This window comes from Thermobia domestica, chromosome 1 (genome assembly GCF_964235325.1).
Source record: "Thermobia domestica chromosome 1, izTheDome1.hap1.1, whole genome shotgun sequence".
In the NCBI taxonomy this organism is placed as follows: Eukaryota; Metazoa; Arthropoda; class Insecta; order Zygentoma; family Lepismatidae; genus Thermobia; species Thermobia domestica.
Genome location: NC_137454.1, coordinates 129364002 through 129388932, shown reverse-complemented (window position 1 = coordinate 129388932; position 24931 = coordinate 129364002). Strand labels below are relative to the sequence as shown.

General features: G+C 35.9%; 1 protein-coding gene across 4 annotated transcripts in view; it reads left to right on the top strand.

Moving 5' to 3' along the window:
- The window catches only part of U4-U6-60K (U4-U6 small nuclear riboprotein factor 60K), a 47830-nt gene that overhangs the window by 9347 nt on the left and 13552 nt on the right, over positions 1-24931 (top strand). For all 4 annotated transcript variants that reach the window (XM_081763363.1, XM_081763357.1, XM_081763360.1 and 1 more), the window contains exons 3-7: positions 1400-1604; positions 6358-6488; positions 8662-8866; positions 18644-18826; positions 20047-20262. In XM_081763363.1, coding sequence (XP_081619489.1) covers positions 1400-1604; positions 6358-6488; positions 8662-8866; positions 18644-18826; positions 20047-20262 — 940 coding nt within the window. The remainder of the gene's footprint in view (positions 1-1399; positions 1605-6357; positions 6489-8661; positions 8867-18643; positions 18827-20046; positions 20263-24931) is intronic.

Here is a 24931-nt window from a genome sequence, read left to right as displayed (position 1 = left end):
CTACTAATCTATCTCGCATTGACTCTGTATTGATCTTCTTTCTTACCATAGATTTAGAATTCCTGAGTTACGTAACAAATAATCCCCTGACAAACGAAGCCGCGGAGCTGATCTACTTTATCTATAAGATCATCAATGGCAAAATTGATTCTGAGTTTTTTACTATCGCAGATTAATTTTCGTGTTCCTCGGCGGCGAACTCGCTCTCTCAATTGCTAATTTATGAGCCACTTACGTTATCGATTGTAAAGCGCTCTATGTTTTATAGAGTAGCGCACGATTACAATACATTGTCAACAGGATATAACACTTTTACCTCTGATAGAAACTTTAGAACTTAATTAATGGGGATCTTATATTGAGAGATGAACCTCTTTTTTCGTTACTTTTTTTTGACTTTGTACGGTGTCAGCTAATTGGCCTACTGCTGGTTTATTTATTATTATTTTATTTTTTTAACTTTGACAGAATCAATCGTCTCTCATGTATACAAAGTTAATAGTTATAATAATTTCCATTATTTAGAATAGCAATTAATCTTCAATTTACAATGGGCATTCACGAGTACATATTTGTTATTGCTAAATAGTATTCTTAGTTGCTCATTTAATTTTTCTAGGGACCGCGGGGGCTCAGTGGTAGAGCGTTTACCTCTGGTACTTGGGGTCCCGGGTTCGATCCCAGCCCCCGTCAAGTGAACTTTGTGGTGGACAAACACCGCGTGTGTGGGTTTTCTCGGGGTTCTCCCGTTTCCTCCTACTTTCTTCAAAATCAAATCAAATCAAACAATGGGATTACATCACATATTTATAAAATAGAAATTAAGCCTCGGAATTTAATTAAGTTTAGGATCATGCCTAACAATTTAAATTTCTTCAGTTTTCAAAATTGTGCCTAAAAGTGTTACATTATCTGAAATATGTCAGAAAATTTATGATTACATATTTTGTTATTTGGAACAAATGATGTTATATTACGAACACGCTATCTTGGAATTTCTCAACTCACAATTGTGTCTGTTATTTCACAAATATAATAATTGTGCCAGTAAGGATATGGGACAGTGAATAACAATAACTGGTGGTAGTGAGTACAGATATAAAATGACAGGCATATTCCAGTACTGGTGGTTATCGAATATTGGAAGTGTTTGCTCACAAATTTATAATTAAAAAAAGTTAGGTATTCAATTTTAAGAAGAAAGTATCAAAAAAGATGTAAAAAAAAAAAAAAAAAAACGTACTTAAGAAGAAACTGAAGACTCGACAATGTTTACAGGAGTTAGGCGCGGCGAAATATCAAGTTTTATTTTAACTTCATAATATTCGTAGTTACTTTTGGCTACTGGTGAATGAATGGTTTCTTTCTGAGATAAGCCATCTGAGTTTTGTGTTCGCAGAGTATATGGACTTGGAAGAGGAGCTTTCCCGTGATCGACAAGCTTTGCTGGAGGAGTTTGAAAGACGAAAGAGAGCGCGACAAATTAATGTGTCCACAGATGACGAGGAGGTAAAAAAGAACCTCCGTCAACTCGGAGAGCCGATTTGTCTCTTTGGTGAAGGCCCAGCTGATCGTCGTAGCCGGTTGAGAGATCTTCTTGCCAGGTATGTACGTAAATTAATTAATTATTCGTTACCCTTAATTCATGTTCATATTATTATTAACAGCAGTAGGGTTAGTACATAAATTAATAGTAAGAATTAGCTACTTTTAGATATTATCAATTGTTAAAGAATACTATAAATATGATCTTTGTTAGTACTAACATCCTAACAAATATGATAACTCCAAGTAAAGGACTAGTAACCAACTACCTAACTCTATGGCCTATGTTGGGCCGTGGTGGCTCAGTGGTAGAGCGTTCACCTCTGGTGCTTGGGGTCCCGGATTCGATTCCAGTCTCCACCAAGTGAACTTTATGGTGGACAAACACCGTGTGCGTGGGCTTTCTCGGGGTTCTCCAGTTTCCTCTCACTTCCTTCATTCCACCATTCCATTCATTACTCATCATCACCGTCTCCTTTAGCCTAACCGGCATAACCGTGGGACGTAAAGCTCAAAGATTTCTTTTCTATGGCCTATGGAACCTGACGGTTCAATGTCGCGTTAACAAAAGCCCTCCACTGACTTCTATCGTGAGCTCCGTCTTAATATTGTCCTCCCATCTGCACCTAGGTCTTCGTAATGGTTGTTCTCCGATTGGAGTTCCAGTTAAAACTTTGAAAACGTTTCTACTTTTTCCATTCTGGCTACATGACCTGCCCACCTGAGCCTCCTAGATTTGATGACCCTAACAATGTTTGTTAAACGGTGTAAATTATGTAGTTTCTCGTTATGAAGTTTCCGACATTCCCCATTCCCGTTCCTATTGGGTCCGAATATTCGTCTCAGGATCTTGTTCTCAATTACTTTCAGTCTACGTTCTTTCCCTCAAAAGAAGTGACCATGTTTCGCAACCATACAGAACAGCAGGCGTCGTTTTATATATTTTAAGCTGCAAATTCCTCGACAGAATTCGCGACGATAACAGATTTTGAACTGAATAATAACACGAATTATCTGCTTTTAGTCGACATTTAATTTCTTCGTGAATATGGGTTTCGTCTCTTAATAAGTAATGGAATAGTTATATTAGAATTTTGAAATTCCTGTAACAGTAATTAACCTTCGAAGATATATTTTGTGTTTAAATTAGCGGCATTTGGATGAAATTTTAAGTTGACTACAGTCTTTAGGATGTATATTATTGGGCCATTTTATATGAGTACACTCTATATAAAGCCTATGTGAAAATAAAGTTTCATTGGTTATACCTTATATCAAATTTACAAAGATAAATGTGTCAAGAGGTATAGAAAATATTAAGAGCCAGGTATTGAAAATTTTGCCAAAGATTTCGAACAGCTAACTTAAAAATGACTTATAATGATGAATGAAATAAAAAAGTGAAATCACAACCTCAAAAAAACATGTTCATTGTAATGAAAATAATCAAACTTACAAATATAAATCAGTTGACTTAAGTATGATGTTGCTAGTCCATACCTTTTTATCATATTTCGATTTATCTAACAATTTCTGTAATTTTTCGCACGTGTATTAAGCAATTGCTCTACAAAGCAGGCAAATCCTAAATTCTTAGATGTAATGAACAATAGTTTCAGGAAGTGAACTATACTTCATTTTTATTGGGTTTAGGTTGGCTGATTTGTTAGATTTTCTTCACATATATTGACACTGGAGATCGAGCGAGGATCTCTTACCATTTTATTACTCGTAATTCAGTTAAAGTACATATCAGTTTTTTTTTATTTTATTTTTTTTTTTTTTTATATACAACATAGAGATTGCTAAAGTAATTTTAAAGAGAAATACTGCCTTGTAAAAATAGTGAAGCTATTCATTATAGTCGTTTGGAAGTCAAAATTTCTTACATGTAATGCTGTAAATACGGGAAAATATCACTTATTCCCTATATTGCGAAATTCTTCGTATTTCCTAATCCGGACGTTCTGAAGTTACAAAGAATTGATTTCTTTTCTATTTAATGTACGAATAAAACAATTTAATCAATGTTGGAGGTGTAATGTGTGTTCATAATAATAATAATAATAATAGGAACTGGCAATTTTATTGCATCCTGCTATGATTTTTCCAAACAGTTTCAGCAGTTTACCGTACCATCGTCAGCGTATTGAAGTTCTTTATTGGAAAGTCATCTCACAGCTCTCTTTTATTTTGCACTTTAGTATGTATAATGTTGAAGAAGATTGACGTCACAAATGTTAACAACTAGGTTTCTTATACATATCTACTGATTGAAACTATAGAACACATATTGATAAGAAAAGCCTCAATTTTGTTCCTTTAATTGAATGTTTTCATTTTTACGGGGATCATTTTCAGCAACTTTTTTTTTTTCTGCGTCACCGGACTTCTTTTACATCTCAAATTGTTAGGTGCTTGTTTTTAATTACGGTTTTGATTTTTATTAATAATAAAATTCGTAAACACACTATTCTATTCTTTAACCAAAGTGCCTTTATTCGTGTTTCGCTGTGGATTTTTTTACATTTAATGCGAAATGCTTCAGATACACTCCTTTCAAGTAATTCTGAAGTCACTTGTGTTAACTAAATCTGTCGTATGTCATTTTTATGGTGTTCAAGTGCTTTGATAATCTTGACATGATTGCACTACCTTCCTTCGAGTTCCTACTTGATTCTTGTGCCAGTGTTTTTATGTAGTTATGTCCCTGGTAGAATTGTGACATTCATGTTTTATTTCGTGTACTCCAGCCTATTGGAAGCTTTGTTTGTCTTGAACTTAAGAAATTTTATACATAAGATTTCGACATGAGAAGGTTTATCTGAAATGCCTTGCAACAGGTTAAAAAGTGTTGCGTGTAAAGTTCCGAAAGTTGAGGAAAATTCAAATTATAGTATGAAAATGAATTTGAATGTCAGTGTTCTTCGTATATTGAACCGAAATAAATCGAACTCAAATATCTTTACTTTATGTAGTAGTTGCAACTTGTAAATACTATACGTAGTTTAGCTTCTAAAAATTACAAAAATTGAATCATGAGAGTACTGTTTTTAAATTTTCTTCCTTGCCGTGTGAAAATGATTGAAGGTAAGATCTATTGACTGTGTCGGAGACACTGAAACTATAGAGCAATTGCATAATAATAATAATAATAATAATAATAATAAAATGATTAAAGGATGCATATTCATGACTTATTTCGTTTTAAAGACTCGTTTGAAAAAACTAATTATTCCAGAAAAGTGTACGAAGCAGAGACAGCTTACAATTAATACCTTCTTTGTAAACAGTCTACTTAATACCAGGTCGTTAGAAATAGGTCTAGATGTTATAATCTCGTAGTCATAGGTATTCTACCATTATTGGCAGGTCACTTGCCGGAACTGGGAAGCTTCGATGTTCAACGGTCTTCGGCTATTTGTAAGGAAATAAAAAGTGTCAAAGTTTCAGTTTAATTCTGTTCTTCTGACAGGAATACCTACCCATATTCATTTTATTATTGTACTTAGCATGTTTAGTGTCCTCAACAACGAGACTGTATTGGAAAAAAGAAAGAAAAAAAAATGCCAACTCTCATTAAGCGACCATTCCTTTTAACGTGCAGTTTTGAACCAGCTGTTCACTTAATAGAGGTATCACTGTATAACTATTTTGAATTGGAGAAGGAAATTTGCTGTCAACAAGATGGATAAGCAATGGATAATAAATTATCTTCATTCCTTGCTAATAGCGTATCCATCATCTCACTCTAAACTTTACTAGGCATTGTACAGAAACGGGAAATCAAGTGAAGTTTTAGGAGCGTGTCTCTAATATTTTAATCAAAAGTCAGGGTTAAGAATGAACAAGAAATTTATGAAAAGTTATTAGTTTTAGATTTATTAATATATCGTAAAAACAATGAATTCCATATAAAGGTTCATGGTTGCATTTACGTATATATAGTACGAATTGGCGCACCCTTCACAAATAAGGTAAATAAGGGCCATATCATCTGAAAAGAAACTAAAGATTAAAAGAAAAGAAATTATCTTACACATACACACACACCAAAATGATGAACACAGTCCATGCGTGATGGGACTTTTCTATGAAGGACGAAAGTGAAATGTTTGTCTAATCTAAAATGGGTAATTATAGTTTTAAAGATCTATTTTAACATATGTTCAAGTGCAAGAATAAAATCAACGAGAAAACTTGTAAACTGTCTTACAGCTATCGAAATTATTTTACAGGCAGTTTATGTTTAAGTGGTATGGTATATACTCCCTATATCTAAAATTATCTATTACATTTTTACTCTTAGAATTAGGTATGTTTATATTTGTAGTTTTTAATTATGTAAGAAGACGAGTTCTGCTGGAACTTGAAATGTAGTATTGAAGATTAATAAACAAATGGTGAGTACTCTTTTCTTATTGTGTGAATATAAACAGCCATCTGTGCGCAATAACCTGGACATAATTTCAAGTATTGATAAATGGAGGAAACAACATAGTTCATCTACAGTTGGGAATTCAATGATCACAAAGAGTGGAAAAATGTACAACTGGACCGAAACTCGAACCCGAAATCTTCGGTGTACTATGCCGATGCGTTAACCAATATACTACCCAGTCTTCTCCATGAAAAGCCATGCATTCCCCCACTCTTGAAGCTTGTGTTCATTCACTCAGACCACATGGTTTGTACCACAACTCGTGTTGTGTTTGAACAATCCAGTATCCACATTCAGAACACCTCTTTAACAACTTGAAACTTGAGCATATAGCGCTTTAACAATTTTTTCTGTTTCTTTTTCTATTACAGATTGGGAGAAGACGCGATTAAAAAGAAACAAGAGGAAGAAGAGGAACGAATACAACAGGAAAAGGATCAAGAAACTACGTGGTATCACGAAGGACCAGAATCTTTGAAGATCTCGAGGTTATGGATTGCACGTAAGGATCTTGTATTAAGATAATAAGTTGCAAATAACGGTATCATTCAGCGTTTCAGTGATATTTTATTTGTCTTGTTTCGTTCTCCTCAACAAATAAATTGAAGATTAAAATAAAATAAGTTAACCATTAGCCTAAAAAAAAAAAAAAAAAAAAGTTACAAATAATAACAATCAATATATTTCAAGTATTTAGCTTTGTTCATCATCAGGGCAAAGGCAAAAATGTTATTAAAAAAAATTATAAAAATACATTAGATAGTATTGCAGAGGCGCACAAAATTTTAATCAGACTCCTCAAATCCAGTTTGCCATAGTGTAAGTGCTCTGGAAATGACAGAGATTCGTTTCCTTTTTAGATCAAACAAGGAAAATCATTTCAAGTGAGCGCTCAAAGCATAACAGACTAGATTAGTGAAGTCAGTTCTATTATAAGTTACAAAATCAGGTTCTGTTTTTGTTACTATGTGTTTTTCTTTTTAAGTCTTGTGCCTTATGACTATCGTATCTGAACACTTGAAATTACAAATATATTGACTGATTGTAATTACATGTAATTCAAAAACCGTAGAAGTAAGAGCAACTTCATTTTCTTTTTATCTTCAATTTTGGCTTTGCTACACCTAAATCTGCTAGATAGATTAATTAATTGTTCGGTACATAAAGGAATATTAGGTGTGGTATTTTTGGGTAATATTGTTTATGCACATTGCTCCATAAATTAACCTTTAAACAATGTGTTCTGCAGGAAAGAAGTATTTTCATTTTATCCGGCACACGTATAGGATTGACAATGAACCAGTATTGTGTGCACGATTCTCTAGATATATTATTCAATATGGTTAATCATATAAATTTTTAGAGATAGTTATTTATTAATCAAAAGATTTCTTTTACTCATATCTCTGTTGTATTCTCTGTTCATGTATTAATTTGTTATTTGAAGTTAAACGAATTTAATAGACACTGCGTTGTTCAAGCACAACTGAGGTTGTGGTCTTGAATTGAGAAACGGAAGATCTCTGGATCGATCTCGAGCCATGCAAGTTTGTGGGGAGAATATCGTGTGTGTGTGTATTTTCTCGACTTCTCCCGTTTCCTCACACATTCTCATTCCACCAGTTATCCTTTATTGATCATCCGATTCTTTTAGCCTAATCGGTATAATCATGGGTCGTTAAAGTACAAATTTCATTTCAGTTAAGTTTCGGACTGAAAAGGGTTGTAGTTATCACTCCGGCTCTCTAAGTCGGAAACTTAGGTTCGATTCTTCACCCAGTAGCTCATTTTCATTCCTTTGTATTTAATTTAATTTGCATTTATATGCTGTTGTTGAACATTGCGAACTGAACGCTTTGATGATTTACTAATAATTTGTTACTTGGTGTGCATAAACTTACGTTTTTCCTTGCTTTACATCGCATGGTTATCACGCATTGAGATTGAGGTTCTAACCGGTAATAGAAACTTGGATTACTTACATCAATAGTGAATGCAGGGTTCCTACTGATCAGGGAAATTAGGGAAAACTCAGGGAAAATGGTGCAGGTCAGGGAAACTCAGGGGAAAAGACTGGGAATCAGAGAAAGTCAGGGAAATTTTATAAAATATATTTTTTCTAACATTAATTGTACACCAATTTCAGCTTAACCAGCCATTGATGATCACAGTATGGAACGTTGCTCAGATTTTTATGGGTGGTGAATGGAATGTACGTATGAACAATTTATTATTTGTCTCTCTGAAATAAATGTTCTCATATATAAATAGTCATCGTTATTTAGTCCTTATTTATATGTCAACGTCATCCGATACCTGTCATGATAGTCAGGGAATTTGCTGCCAAAGGTTAGGGAGAAGTCAGGGAAATAGATTTCTTCAGATCAGTAGGAACCCTGGAATGGATAACTGCTTAAATATGCGGGACTCCATGGATAACTTTGCCTCTTTCTATATCTTAATAAATAGACAAAATAGTATCAAATATGGCCATTTTCGGTCACTTATAAATATTTATATTATAATTCATTATTAAGGGAGATAACTGGATTAATCTTTATTAAGTTTTCAGTCCGTTTATTTGGATCTCCGATTGTTTCGAAGATATTTGATGTTTCAAGCTCCGGTTTCGTGACGCCATTGTTATAACATTTTTTTTCTTTCTTTCTTTACAGAGTATTCCCTTCCCAGAGCAAGAGAACGACTGGCGAGAGCGAGAGAAGAACGTCGGTTACCCGAGGCCACAAGGACAGCTCGACGGCAAGAACTTCAAAAGAAGCTGCAGGCATTCGCAATATTTTGTAGTCAGATTGGAGATACAAGACCTTTGTCCTTCTGTCAGTTTAGTCCAGACTCAAAACTACTAGCTACTGCCTCATGGTTAGTTTCATGTTCATCTCTGCAGTAGTTATCTGAAAGAACTTATTAATAAATCCACATAATTTAATTTCATTTTAATATACAGTTTTATGGTTCACGCTCAAAAAATACATCATGACTCCGCAATGTGATGGTTATAATCTCGTTGCATTGCTAGACCAGACAACTGCTGCGGGGTTCCGAGACTTCAAAGTACGGACATGTTCAGTTATTCTAATGCAAATGTTGCTTTTTGTTTTGTCTATATACACTTTATCACATTGACATGTTACCCGATAGACGCCACTGCTTTGTAAAGAGTCAATAAAAAATGCCTTAAAATTTGTCTATGGATTTAGGAGGAACTTCTGAAATTTTGATGTCGTGTGTTTGCAGAATCTTCTTGATTTTTGCCGAGAAGTGTGGAACCAAAGGAATACCAACCCATTTGTCAGTTGCGGCATCTGTTGTTGGTTGATGGTGGGTGCCCACGATATCCTGTTCTACCTGTTTGTACCATATGAATAATAAAGATTTTTGAAAACCATTTTGTTGTCCAATTTCTGATAAATATTGTATTTCCTTATTGAGATCCTCAGAGAGGTCTAAAAGTAAAAGAGCTCTTCTGAAAAAGTTTTTTCCAGACATTTAATTTCTGAAGCCATGAATGTGATGATTTAAAGTTGATACATTTTGTACCAGAAGAAGGTTTGTGATATACCAAAGTAACAAACTTACTGTCATGTCTTTTGATGGTAAAGTCAAGAAAGTTAAGAGCATCATTTTCTTCAAGTTCCATCGTAAATTTTATTCTAGGATGAATCTGATTAAACTCGTCAAACAATTTATTTAATTTCTGAGAGTCCTTGTACAAAATCAAAGTATCATCAGCATGCACCCACCACCCCGCATAGGAGATCGTCGGCACCCACCATTAACCAACAGATGCCGCAACTGACAAATGGATTGATGTTCCTTTGGTTCCACACTTCTCGGCAAAAGTCACGAAGATTCTGCAAAGACAGGACATCAAAATTTCAGAAGTTCCTCCTAAATCCATAGACAAATTCTTAACAAATTTTAAGGAATTTTTTACTGACTCTTTAAAAAGTAGTGGCGTCTATCGGGTAAAATGTCAATGTGATAAAGTGTATATAGACCAAACAAAAAGGAACATTTGCACTAGAATAATTGAACATGTTCGTACTTCGAAGTCTCGGAACCCGCAGTAGTTGTCTGGTCTAGCAACACATCTTAGAGATTTTAACCATCACATCGCAGAGTCATGTTTAATTGAAAAAGCAAAAACACCAACGGAATGAAACATCAAATGATCAAATTACATCCATAAAGAGAGACCCATACTTAATTTGAATAGAGGAGAAATAAATATTATTTGGATAATCTTTTCACTACATACTTTCGCCATCTGGAAAGCAAGAAAAGAAAACAGTGAACAAGAGTGTGGAATGACAGTGAGTGCCATTCCCATGTGTTTAATTCTTTGACAGAAGATTTGTTGTTTACATTTCTTAACCTTTTCTACTCTTCCAAATTTTCCTTTATGTTTTAAATCCTTTTTGAAACTTAAACAAGCCGATGAAGGAAGAGGTTACTTCCGAAAGCGGTACTTGTTACATGTAGAAAACAACTGTACTATATATCTTTTGTGGTGAGTATTAGCCTTTTTGCTTTTCTAATTAAATAGCATCACCACTCACAATATTACACTGTTCATTAAAAAAAAAAAAAAAAAGCAAAGATTAAAATTTGATATAGTTGCTTAATACTAAAGTCAGTTAAGTTTGTCACGTTTCGCGGTACTGAAGTATACTACATTAAATTTGTATTAAATGTAATTTAGACTAGTGCTGTCGAAATCGGTTTTTGAAAAAACCGAAAACCGGTTTTTGAAAAAAGTGAAATTTCATAAAACCGAAATGTCGGTTTTGAAAACCGCATTTGCGGTTTCGGTTTTCAAAACCGCATTTGCGGTTTCGGTTTCGAAAACCGCATTTGCGGTTTCGGTTTTAAAAACCGCTTTTGCTGTTTCGGTTTTGAAAACCGCATTTGCGGTTTCGGTTTTGAAAACCGCTTTTGCGGTTTCGGTTTTGAAAACCGCATCTGCGGTTTCGGTTTTGAAAACCGATTTTCTCAAAAACCGAAAACTGCAGAAGTCACAAAAATTCGACAGCACTAATATCAAGTAACGACGAGGAAACAGCAAAGAATCTTTCCCATCTTCGGCTCACAGTTGCCAGATGGAGGGAAATTTTCCCCGGCGTAGGGAAAAAATGCTCAAAATTTGCAGAGGTGAAAGAAGATACTTTTTCTTAAAATGTCTTAACGTGTAGGGAAATTCTTGTTTAGTATTCTTTTACAATTGGCAGAATAGAAAAAATAAGTTGCAGTTTCTCAGAAAGAGGCACGGCTATCGTTATTGGGAAGTAAAAAGATATAGAATAAAATATGATCGGTGTTCCCTTCACGTATGAACTATTGCAGGTGTCTGGGACTTGCGATAAGAAACCAGTCAACACATGCTAAACCACAACATTCATATTTATCGGAGTGGCAACAAATCAACAATAAAATTTTGAATTGCGATCTAATTTTTTTCTTTTCTTTTTTCTAAGAAAGGGAGGTGATGGTTTTTTTTTTTTTTTTTTTTTTAACAAAAGAAAGAGTGGCAGTACTATTTAGAAACAAAGTGAAAGAGTAATGATAATATAAAAGATCTCAGTCTAAGTGGATGATATTTCAAATTGAATTTCATGAGTTGCAGGTGTAGTGATCTTAAATAGGGATATACCTTATTTTCTATTTAGCTTAGTGTTGTCATATTACCCGATTTTTGCGGGTACCACCCGATTGTCAGGTTCTATATTCGTCCCTCGCTATCTTAATCACGAAAAACCACCTGCTTTTTGGGATTGGAGAAAAATCTAAGACGACTTAGTGAATAAAGTGTTGGTATATTCAACGTAAACCGCTACACCTTTGACAATCTTAATCGCGATTGAGTTAAATTTGGAATTGTGCTCAGGCTCAGGCTGTGAGCTATCTGAGCAGTGCGCGGGTGTAGGGCCATTCGCTAATAAGAGATCTGCTCTAATGCACAATAGTTTTCTTTGTGTAATTCATGTGTTTTTAATGTAATGTATTGGAGGTTCTATACGAATGAATATTCTTTTGTAGATGTTGTGACAAACATACTTGAATTATTCATGCCTTCATAAGCTACAAGAGTGCCGAACGACAATTTCAAGTGTAACTTTAACGACACTTATAGAAGCGAATTTACGTATGTTAGCCAGGGCAGAACTCAGTTTGAAGCAAAATGTACACTCTGGAAAACTTAGTTTCGTTTGAAAAGTAGGCTGCAGGGAAGCAAAGTGGACCCCACCTGATTTTTATATATTTTGTAAACTAGATCACGAGGAACACGAATCTGGAGTTTTGACATTCCGACTTCCGGACCTCGAGATATTAAAACTAAGTTTAATATAGATATATTCTCTATACGAAACATATGTCCTGTGAGATATATAAAGGTAACCAAGAAAGTTCTGTCGCTTTTTGTGGAGGTCTGTGTTCAATTGATCCTTACACCGTGAGTTGAATGCGAATGGAGAAAAGGCGAAGGTCAGATGTTGGTGTGGGTATATCCAACATTCTACCTGCTTGTGGCAGTTCAGTTACAACGTGAACTTGTGTAAGGACAGAGTGAATATGGAACCTCCACAGAGCGTCATAAGGGTGTGTATGCTGTAAGAGTTCAAACTTGGATCAAACGCCACTACAGTAGGGCGGAAGATATCTCAGGCCTTTCGTGAGGGTGTCGTGATTACGCAGACAGTGCAAGGGTGGTTTAGAAAGTTTAAGGACGGTGACAAAACACTCACGAAAGACGCACCACGTGCCGGAAGACCAACACATTTACAAAATGAAGATCTTCAGGTAGCAATTGAGGCGAACAGTGGAGAGACCTGTGAGGAACTGGGGCTAACATTCAATGTGAGTGGAGAAACCATCCGGCAGCACCTCCATCAACTTGGGAAACACTACAATTTGAGTCTATTGGTCCCACATGAATTAACTCCGGGCCAGAAGACTACGCGTGCAGACACCTGTGTTGTTTTGCTGTCTCGTCTGAGGAAGAAGCCATTTCTGGACAGGATGTTGACATGTGATGAGAAGCTCCATGGCGTCGTCATCATTCGTTAAAATCCCATGAACTGGTTCCAAAACAGCTGAAACCAGTAATGCAGTAGAAAGTCCTGCTGTGTGTTTGGTGGACTGCTCGCGACATCGTGCATCGGGAACTGCTACCGGCTGGTCAGAGCAGAACATTAATGCAACTGTCTACTGTCAGCAGTTGAGCCGTGTTCAAGAAAAACTCAAAACCCTGGAGCCAGCACTTCTCAATCGCTAAGGGGTTCTCCTGTTACGGGACAACGCTAAGCCCCACATGATTAGAGTGACCCGGGACATCATCCTACGCCTTAAATGGGAAACACTATTGCAACCGCCATACTCCCTGGACAGTGCACCGTCCGATTATCCCTGAACCATTTCTTGGACACTCACATTAGAGAACTAAAGTTCAACTCCGTAGTAAAGGTGCAAAATGCACTTGATACCTTCTTTGCTTCACGGCAAACCAAGTTCTACCGCGAAGGAATCCATGCCCATCCCGAACATTTTTCAGAAGGTCGTTGATACTGATGGGTATTATTTTTGATCTTCCAGGTACGTCTTAGGCAGGGGTGTAGCCACGGGGGGCCCATCGGTGCCAGGCTCCCCAAATGATTTCCTGGCCCCCCTAATGACCAGATGTTAAAACATCATCGTGAGATTAAAAATAACAATGTTTACATATAATTAATAATTTACGGTAAAATAGTACGGAAAAATAGTATTTTACCATACCGATCACAAAATACTATGGTATTTCTTCCTTATAGCGATCCGAAAATAGTATGATATACTTTTTGTGACAGTAGATTACACAATTTACGGCGATTTGTATTTGACAGTTTGAAGACAAACGTTTTGACAAGGTACTATAAATTCTATGAAATGAAATGAAATCTTTGAGTTTAACGTCCCACGCCTATGCCGGTTAGGCCAAAGGAGACGGTGATTATGAGAAATGAATGAAATGGTGGAATGAAGAAAGTGGGAGGAAACGGAACCCCGAGAAAACCCATGAGCACGGTGTTTGTCCACCACAAAGTCCACACGGCGCGAGCTGGGATCGAACCAGGGACCCCTGAGCCACCGCGCCCCCCACTATAAATTCTATCAAAAAACAATGGTACTATACTAAATCGTAAGTACATTATATTATATATATGCTGTAATTAGTGTTTCAAGAAAACTTTTTATCAGATGGAAAATTTGGTGAAAAGCAACGTTTTTATTCAGTTTTTCAGTCTGGATTTCATTCGCATTTTTAAATGCTATTTCTTGTAAAACAGGAAGTGAGATATAGCTGTTAATAAAATAATTATGTCTTTTTAGTCACGAATAATAAATAAACATTTTTTTCAGAAAATCTTAAAATAAATTAAGTGCAATTTCAAAGAAAATCAGCCTTATGTATAAAATTAACCAAGAAAGTTCTGTCGCCTTTTGCGTAGGTCTGCGATAGTTGGCCCTCACTGGCGGCCGGGTTTCGTCGAGTCGAAACATATATCTCGCGTCGGGGTGTTGAAGTACCACCGCGTAGCAGCGACCAGCGAGAACTTCGTCTTGGTCCGCACTTCTTAGATTCTTCGCGGAGAATCGTGAAGGGACCAACACGAACTGTCGCCAGTCATGTGCATGCGGTTATTATTATATATTATTTTTTGCTGACGAATTGTTCCTAAAGTGAGCTCCGAGGGTCAAGAATAACCTCTGCCTCAACATCATGACGTGAAAAATCTTGAGATAAGTGCGATAATTGTATGAATTTAGATGACAACTGTCGTCGATCATTAGAAAGTGAGTATGCGAGAACTATGAAAAAGTAAATAGACACACGTCATTTTGTTACAAAATTACATGGCGAACACATTTTATCTAATTCCAAACAGTTATCGTCGAATATACACGGTTAAAGGAGCACTGTGACTGACCAAATTAAAAACATCTTAACGATTTATCCCTTTACAAGCGACGTTTCCTTCATCGCCATCGTAGCGAAGTAGGAAGAACACTTGCCTAGTAATCATAAGGTTGGTGTGGTTTGAGTCCCCTTCGGGGTAATTTTTTGGTACTTTTTAAAAGTGTTTTTTAGACTCACCTTAATGTAACTAAATCACACATATAGCCGATTTAACATTTTGGGGGAGTAACTTTGTGGTTCATTGGAGTTTTGTCGCATCTCTGCCGCTGGTGGCATAATTTTTAAAACGGTAGAGGGGCCACCAGGGATCGTCGCTGCGGCGCCGCCAATGTTTGGCGTGATGTCGCTAATTGCCCATTTGTGGTCCACCGACGCTTACGGCATGGGGACAATTCAGTGTGAGTGGCGAAACCATTCAGCAGCACCTTCATCAACTGAGGAAACACTAGAAGTTGGGTCGATGGGTCCCACATAACTTGATTCCGGGTCAAAAGGCAACGCAAGCAGACACCTGTGTTTCTTTGCTGTCTCGTCTGAGGAAGGAGCCCATTTCTCAGCCGACAATGTCATGTGATGAGAAATGGGTCCTGTACGAAGTTCCACGGCGCCGTCATAATTGGTTAGCATCCCATAAACGGTTCCAAGACAGCCGAAACCAGTACTACACCAGAAGAAAGTCTTCCTGTGTGTTGATGAACTGCTCGTGACATCGTGCATCGGGAACTGCTACCAGCTGGTCATCGCATCAATCCAACTGTGTACTGTCAGCAGTTGAGCTGTGTTCAAGAGAAACTCAAAACTCTGGAGCCAGCACTTCTGAATCCCAAAGGGGTCCTTATGTTACAGGACAACGCTAAGCCCCTCGTGGCTAGGATGACCCGGGACACCATTTTACGCCTTGGATAGGAAACAGTATTGCATCCGCCATACTCCCTGGACATTGCACCGTCCGATTATCATCTGTTCCCTTCTTTGGACAATCACTTTAAAGGATGCCAGCTCAAATCCCAAGTAGAGGTGCAAAATGCACTTGATAACTTCTTCACTTCACGGAACACCAACCTCTACCGCGATGGGATAAATGGCCTTCCAGAACGTTTGCAGAAGGTTGTCGATCTATTCTTGATCTTCCAGATACGTGTTAGGTGACATATGAATGTCCGGAGGTGGTGGGTGAGAAAGCGATAGAACTTTCTTGTTTACCTATATAGATCGGTTCTGTGTATTGAAATAGTTATGCACAAAGGTATAATGTTTGGTCGGGGGCAGTAGTTCTTGGTTAAACATAATACAAACTATCTGTAATATAATTTATGAAATTACTATTATTATTATTATTATTATTATTATTATTATTATTATTATTATTATTATTATTATTATTATTAATAATAATAATAATAATAATAATAATAATAATAATAATAATAATAAGCTAAAACAGTGTTTTTAGTTTTCCGGAAGGAAACCAAAATTTTCCAGTTTTTTTCAGGCTTCAAAAACACTAGCTGTAACACATTTTTTTTTAGATTGTAGCTGCCCCCCTTCAAAAACGACGGGCCCCTCCTACAGAAACCTGCTGGCTACACCCCTGGTCTTTGGTGACATATCGATGTTCTAAGGTGATAGGTCAAAAAGCCACAGAACTTTCTTCGTTAATTTTATACATACTATGTAAAACTACTGTATAAGTTCTAGTATCTCGAGTTCGGGAAGTCGGTATGTCAAAATTCCTTAAGATTCGTGTTCCTCGTGCTCTACTTTACAAAATATATATAAATCAGGTGGGGTCCAGTTTGCTTCCCTGCAACCGAAAAGTACCTTGGAAGTGTCATCAAAGAAGTAACTAAAAAAAAAAAGTGCAAATGATCCCAGGTCAGTATTTGTAACACACAAGTTCACATCAGTACTTACGGAGTTCTAAACCGTAAGAAAGTGGGAGGAAACGGGAGCAAATAAAAAAAGTTGAAACACAGACATAAATCAATACAATTGTCTCGATCGATAGATGCTTTCACAATTGTTAAAAGGTGTAATTAAAAACATTGGTTTCGGTTTTGAAAACCGCATTTGCGGTTTCGGTTTTGAAAACTGCTTTTGCGGTTTCGGTTTTGAAAACCGCTTTTGCGGTTTTCGGTTTTCAGAAAACCGGTTTTCTCAAAAACCGAAAACCGCAAATGTCACAAAAAATCAACAGCACTAATTTAGACCTTAGTGGGTGTTGGTCATCACTAGGGCTCGGAAGTTGAAGACCTAAAAAGGACCTATAAAAGACCTAAAAAAAAAGGACCTAAAAGTGGAAAAAAGGAAGTAAAAATAAGAACCAATTTACTTAGAATTACATACTGAATGAATATAATGCTCAAGAAATACAAGCTTCTGGTAGGTTAACGGTCTGTCCTTCCACAAACTGAAGTACAAACTAAGATTTAAAAAAAAAAAAACTTTCCCTCACCCCCGCATTACTGGAGGACATTGTTACACCTTATCTGACTTGTGATTGTTGCAGATCTGGTCTTATCAGTCCAGTCGTTGAAGAATGTCTTTTAAATTTTCTTTACTAAAGAAAAGATGTTTAAGAATTAATGGTGATACGAATTAATGGCCAGTAAGTTTATTGTCAAAAGATGAAGTGAAAAAAAAGACGTTAAGACCTATGAAAAGCTTAAAAAAAGAAAATAGAATAAACAAGAAACACCGAAAAAGACAAAAAAAGAACAAATAAAATCTACCATTTTCCGGCTTACAATAACCCAAAGTGAACATATACTATGTTAAGCCTCGTCTTTGGGCACTCGTAAAAAAGAGTATTTTTCCTCAACTTCCGGGCTCTAGTCATGACTTGATCATGTATCAGACTGATATCCATGTTTCAAGTCTTAACACTCATTGACTGATGAGCCGTGACAAATATTTTGGAGAAAAAAATTGTGCTTCTACTCTTAAATCGCTATTGAATAAAGTGCTCTTATTAGTATCAGACAGTAGCGGGGAATTGCAAATAATGTAATGAATAGATAGATTATCTTATCTATTCATATTTAAGAGTTTATACATCAAAGTATGCATTTTAATGCACTAATTTATATAAAAGAACTAATATTGGTATCCGTGTCATGCGTTGTGAAATAATAGTTTACTGGGATATTCACAAGCCTACTGTTTTCTTTTTCCAGCAAACATTTCCTCTTGGTTATTATTGGACCACTACATACTTATGTTGTTCTGTTCCTCGTGTATACGGGGAAATGGTATCCCTTGTAGCAATAATTTTGATGCCCCTATGCATAGTTACAAATGATCTGTATCAAGAATATAAGTGTATATTAGCTAATTATTTTTGAAAGCTAGGTATAAGTAATTTCTTGTAAAAAATGAACTTACCTAAAAAGTAGTCGAAATCCCCCCCCCCTATTTGCAGTGATATTTTGTTCCCCGTATATACTAGAGAAGCAGCACCAATATGTAGCAGTTCAAGAAGTATTCTAGAGAAAAGGCTTGCTGGAAAAAGGAAACAGGAAAATTTGTGAAATATCGCAGCAAAATATAATTCCAAGACGCACCATATAGATAACAATATTTATACTTTTACAAGATCGTTTGTATTCTTTAAATGAACAAATAAAAATAGAAGAGTTCTGTGAAATGTTATATCGTTAAAATTTCTTTTTTTGTAATTTCAGGAGTGGGTTGTGTAAATTGTGGTCTGTGCCTCAGTGTGAATTAATAAGAACTTTGCGTGGTCATAAGTGTAATGTGGGAGCCATAGTGTTTCATCCTCATGCTACAAACTCATCAGAGAAACGAGTGTGTGCCATGGCGTCGTGTGCGCAGGATGGTAGTGTGAAATTGTGGAATTTAGATAGGTAAGTAATAGAGAGAGAATAGAAGTAAACTATTATACATATTTTATAAGAAATAAATCTGTGGTTGCAAAAACATGATATAACTACTTTGTTGTATGCATTTTAACGCACTAATTTATAGAAAAGAGAGCAAATATTGCTACCTGTGTGGTGCATTTTGGAGTATTGTTTTACTGCGATATTTCGGAAATTTCACGGTTTGTGTATTCATATAGACCAAATCTCTGGATTACCGCATAATTCATGTTTGTTCTCGTGCGTTCATTAAAAGAGATGACTTCACTTTAGATTGAAATTCTATAGATTTATATGCCTCTATTATTTACGATTTATATGCCTCTATTATTCTGTGTATTTGTGACCAAATTTAGATAGGTATGGTAAAGAGAAAAATTGAAACTAAAATAAATGAATATATTAGAGCCATGAAGAACGATCTTATTTGATCAGGATCAAGGAACCAAAACTAAATCTGGACAAAGGAAATGTAGATAAATAATAGAACTAAATCATAAATGACAACAAACAATAAAATCTTATACGTAGTGTTGCTGAAACGAAATTTCTACATCATTCGAGTCAGTATACTTTAAAAAAAAAAAAAAAAAAAAAAAAAAAAAATCCATGTAGTACAAGTGTTAATGGATATGAAAACACTGTTGTAGCATTTAGCATCTCCCCCCAAATCCATCGACGGCTTCGAAGCCGGTACTGTGAATTATAGTGAGCCATTGTGAACGATTACCGGGAATCAAAGCTAACAGTACCTAACCTAATCTAATCACTGCCAAGTGAACCAGAGTCACTACCAAATGATTTGGGGGGAAACTAAATAATGCCCACTGTTGTTTCAGAAAAGGAAGATGGCAGAACCTTTATAACGAACATGAGAGGAAAACATGAATTAAACGGTTCAGAAAGTAATCCGGAGATTTGGACTACATGAATAAGCAAATGGAGGTTTTTGAAATATCGTAGAAAAATAATAGCGAAAATGGAATAGCAAAACAGCAATTCTGCTTTTCTTCATGGAGAAAAAAAAATAGTAAAACCTTTTAAGAATATTTAGAATCTCGTGCTAAGATTACAGGTATTTGATTACTCTTTTAATGCATGCAATGTAGTAAGTTTTATTCCTGAATTATGCAATGTATTTCTGTGATTTTGTTTTTTGAAGAAAATTTCCCATCATTTTTGTATTAAGAAATCATTGTTTGCAGTGATGAGCCATTGGCTGACGTTGAAGGCCATACACCACATCGAGTGTCCAGACTCGCTTTTCATCCTTCCGGAAGATTCCTTGGGACATGTTGCTTCGATAGCTCGTGGAGGTTGTGGGATTTAGAACAGTGCCAAGAAGTCCTGCATCAAGAGGGTCACTGCAAACCTGTTTATTGTATTTCGTTCCAGATAGATGGTTCTGTCGTTGCTACGGGGTAAGATGTTATCGCACTAAATATTTTACAAGAGAAAACAAAAGAAGTAGTGTGTAAATATTTTTATTTTTATTATTATTATTTCCATAGCTGGATTAATAGTAGCGTCTCCGAAGTTTTTGAAGGTTTTTGTTTGTTGTTAATGTAGCTTATATGTTAATGTGTAATATTCTGATAATTAGAAATATCCTGTGAGCGGTGTGTGCCTGGTAATCGTCTAAGTTTTTGAGATCTGAAATTTACAAAGTTGTTTCAAAACTGAACATCATTTTCTTGATTTTATGTGTATATACGAGATGTGTTCAAAAAGTATCGAACCTTTTTTTCCCGCATAAACCATGAAGCGCGGGAGACTTACTTCACTGTAGATATAGAGGGAACATTCATGCGCAATCATGTTTTTTTTTCCGCCCGCAGAAAGTGTCAGTCGCTGGCAGTCGGCCAACGAGTGAAGACGTGTAGTGAACGGACGTCGGATTCCAGTTTTTGGTAAAATGACAAACACTTGAACAGCGATGTTGTATCAAATTTTGCCAAAAGCTTGGTGATACTCAAGTGGAAACCATTCAATCGGATCGGTACATTGAATTTTGAAAGAGAATTTGGGCATGAGCAGAATGTCCTCGAAATTTGATTCAGGCTTTCATCGGCAAACACAACATTCCTGTATGACGTAAGGCTCCCTACTCACCCGATATGGCTCCATGTGACTTTTAGTTATTTCACAAGCTGAAAATACCACTAAAAGGGACCCGATTTGAGTCAAGAGAGGACGTCATGCGGAATGCGAGGGCATGGTTGCTCACCATTCCAAAAACTGCATCCCAGAAGTGTTTTCAACCATGGCGGGAGCGCTGGGAGAAGTGTGTACATTACCAAGGAGACTACTTTGAAGGGGATTAGTGCTTCGGATTTCCAAATCATAAAATGTACTTTTGCCAACCAAATGTTCGATACTTTTAGAACACACCTTTATAATCTGATAATATTACAGAGTATGTTAAATAAAGAGTGTTGCCATCATAATATAAAAATTTAGTTTTGCAAATGGCGCTACCTCACGTTAATACAGTATATATTTAAGATCTACATGTTAAAAAAAGAAAACTTGAAATACCAGATTTATTATTTAGTGTAACAAACTAGAAACGGTACAATATTAAACATTCAAATTTTGGAGGCTTCTACAACAGAAATAATAATCATGAGATGAACAGTGGAATGCCTAACCAAAGTATCGTAGCATCTAATACTATGATTAGGGTGCGACATATTTCAGAGTTTTATTTCGAAAACCTGCTTATATAACATCCAATCACGAAAATGTTTTGTAGTAAAAATAAAGATCATAATGTTGTTTACAGCAATTCAATATCTGAAACCATTTCGGATAGGAAAGGCATGGGTAGATATTGCTATACTCTTTAAAATGATGTATTTATGGGAAAATATTAAAATGATTGTTGTTTTTCTCTGCTTTTATAACAGTACAGCATTGGTTTTTGGTAGGTATAATTATGTACAATAACAACTTTCTATTACATAATTTTAATCTGTGTTTGAGACTTCACTGATGTTCATCATATCTCCGGAACGGTTTAAGGTATCAAATGATTTCTACCTCCATCAAAAACCATGTACATGATTGGATATGATACCCATTTAAGTTTTTCAAAATAAAACCCTTTAGAAAAAAGTCAAAATTTCAACTCCTTGTAATTTTGTTGCTATTTATTAGAAATAAATCCTATTATGATCAAGGTGTTAGACGCTAGAGTTCTCTGGATGTGCATTGCCTCGTCCGTTTCACTTGCCTTGTTACTGAGGTAGAGGCCTCCAAAATTTGGATGGTTGGTACTATAAGTTTTAGTTTAATGTGTAAATTTAAAAATGTAATAATTAGTGCTCGGATTTTTGGTGCTCCACCAAATCAGAATTTAAGGTGTTGCTGAAACAACGTTTTCAAATTAGCGCATTACTTTTGGGCTCCAAACTTGAAATTTATGTCCACCAAATAAGCACCAAATTTTAAGTTCTCATGTGTTATCCGTACATATTGTACTAATGTAAGTTTCAGTTCTTTCTCGTTCCCTACCAGTATTAATGGTGATTTATTGTATCCTTACATTATCTACAACATGCACATAAGTTTGTTTAAAATATGTCACAATATAGTAGAAAATATATATAAAAAGTAAGCTTAGCAAGACATGAGGTGGAGAAATGAAACAGTTTCCCGGCATCTCTTAGATTGCGGAGAATGTAAATACTGACGCGACAATATAAAAACCTCCTGAAACTTCGACTAAAGGGAGTAAAATCACACATTATCTTTCGTAGCATAAAAGAGCTTGAGCCAATGTTTGAAAATACTTCGTACATAGCAAATTAGCGATGGAAAACGCGTGGAAGCTATAAAGTCAAATTTTATTTTTTATTTTATTTATTTATTTTTACCTGTAAGTTTCCACACACATCTCTTTAATATATCTTACATTCTGCATCTAGAGTTGTAGGCCCAGTATAATAGCATGTATTCACATACAAAAGCAAAGCGAAACATTCAGAAAACGTAATACACGATTTTTAAAGCCTATTTCTGTCCCATCTCATACGTGCATATTCATGTGCACATATAAAACTACTCCAGCATTTCTTATACACACAGATGAAGCATTGGTTATATCACATTCTAACTAGAATTATTTACATTTATTTGAGGATACAAATTAATTTTGATATGGGATATTTGATTATTGATTGGAAATTTGCTTCTTTGTAACCGGCAACTCTGTTGTAGTATTAAGTGAATTCTTTATTTAGGAGTGTTGAGTGATTTTTTAGCATCATTGCTGCATTTTTGTTGTTTTAAAATGGTTAAGTTATATGCTGCCAAGCTAAGATTGATTGTTAAAGGACATGCAAATTAAAAGAATTGTTACAGATGGTGAGAAAATACGATGTGAACCATGTAATGCAGTGATACATGTAGACGAGAATCACCAGTCCTTAAGGATTACTAGCCATATACGTAGCACGAAGCATGTTTCAATAAAGAAACTGCGTGATATTACAGGGGAAAAAAAAATTATTCATGTGAGAACGTTTGATTTCTTCTAGAAATATTCATGGTGAAAAATATGAATTTGCTGCAGATATAATTTCCGCCTTTTTAAATAAAATGAAATACCGTGCTGTGAAGTCCTCTCGAAATATACACAAGCTGTCAGTCCCGGTGGAATCATCCACTATATTTTATTCTGGACGAAGCTTATAGATTCTATGAAAAGATATGTACTCTCTATATTCTGGCTGCTCCCGTAACTGGTGATTCAGTTAAGCTAACCTTTGAAGATGTATTGCGTAAATAAAATAATGCTATGAATGTAATGCAGGCGTTCAGCGACATTTGTGTGTCTTTATGCCGTTTTGATACTAAGTATGATTTGATTAGTTCTAACCGACGAGGCAGCGTATGTGTTGTCTGCATTCAGATCGCTGAAATATTTGAGCAAAGTGCGTCATGTTACATCTATAGCATAGACATTGCAGTGTGTATGTGAATTTGTGCAATCGAAATATTGTAAAGTACTCCTTTCGTTACTTATATATATATAAACTTACGTGTCCTTACCATATTTAAATGTATAAGAAGACAACGAAATTTCCGCTTCCTCCAGATCCGGTTGTCACGAGATAAAGCAGTTGGGTATGTGCCATAGTATTCTGGTGTAAAAGTTTTGATAATAAAAGACTTTCTGGGAAAGCTTGATCCGTCGGAGGCAGAATCTGTGAACAATGCTCAGAAACTTATTGATGATGAAGACAATTAAGGAACTGCATGAAGCTTATGATTGCGAAATGGTTGTCAACTGTATAACGAAATTGGGGGCACAGTGCATTTCCAAGCAGGAAAAATGGAATGTATTTCAAGTTGCAAAGGATAATCTGTAGGAATCAGCAAAACTCTAACTTGAAAGTAGTTTGGCGAAAAACCCTACCTCTTAGAAGCTGGAGATCCAACTGATGTGACGAACCTGGAGATTTTTCATGCAAACAGTATATTCCTTTGGTATTTACAGACGATGAAACGCTGTTTCTGGAAATAATGTAAAGTGCTCCTGGTGAAGCGAGAAAGTGGGATATTTTCAACATTGAGGATGGGACCTGGGGGGACTGTCCCCGCAATAATCTGATTTTAAAAAGTTCTTTTTGGGATAAGTGTGATGGTTTGTGTCCCGACTGCCACAAAGGAATGTAAGATGAAATTGGTTTCTCTTAGCTTTTCCATTTTTTAAAAAAAGAATCGTATTCTGTAGTATTTCAAACTAAACTTCGTGCTGTAGTGCGTTTAGTAGTCTCATCAATATGTATTAATTCCACTTCCGCCACTTGGGTACAAATTACAATAAATGCCAGAGGAGGATATACCCCTCTCCTCATGCTGGAAAGTTGTCTCAGCTATAGGTACGGGCACAAATTCCGGGGAAATGGGGAGACATGTCCCCCCCCCCCCAATGTTGGAACTGGAGGCTCCAATAATCTGATTTCAAAAGTGCTTTTTGCAGATAAATGTGATGATTTGTGTCCGACTGCCTCAAAGGAAAGTGAGATGAAATTTGTTTCTCTTGGCTTTTCCATTTTTAATGAAAATGAAGGCGTGCGACTG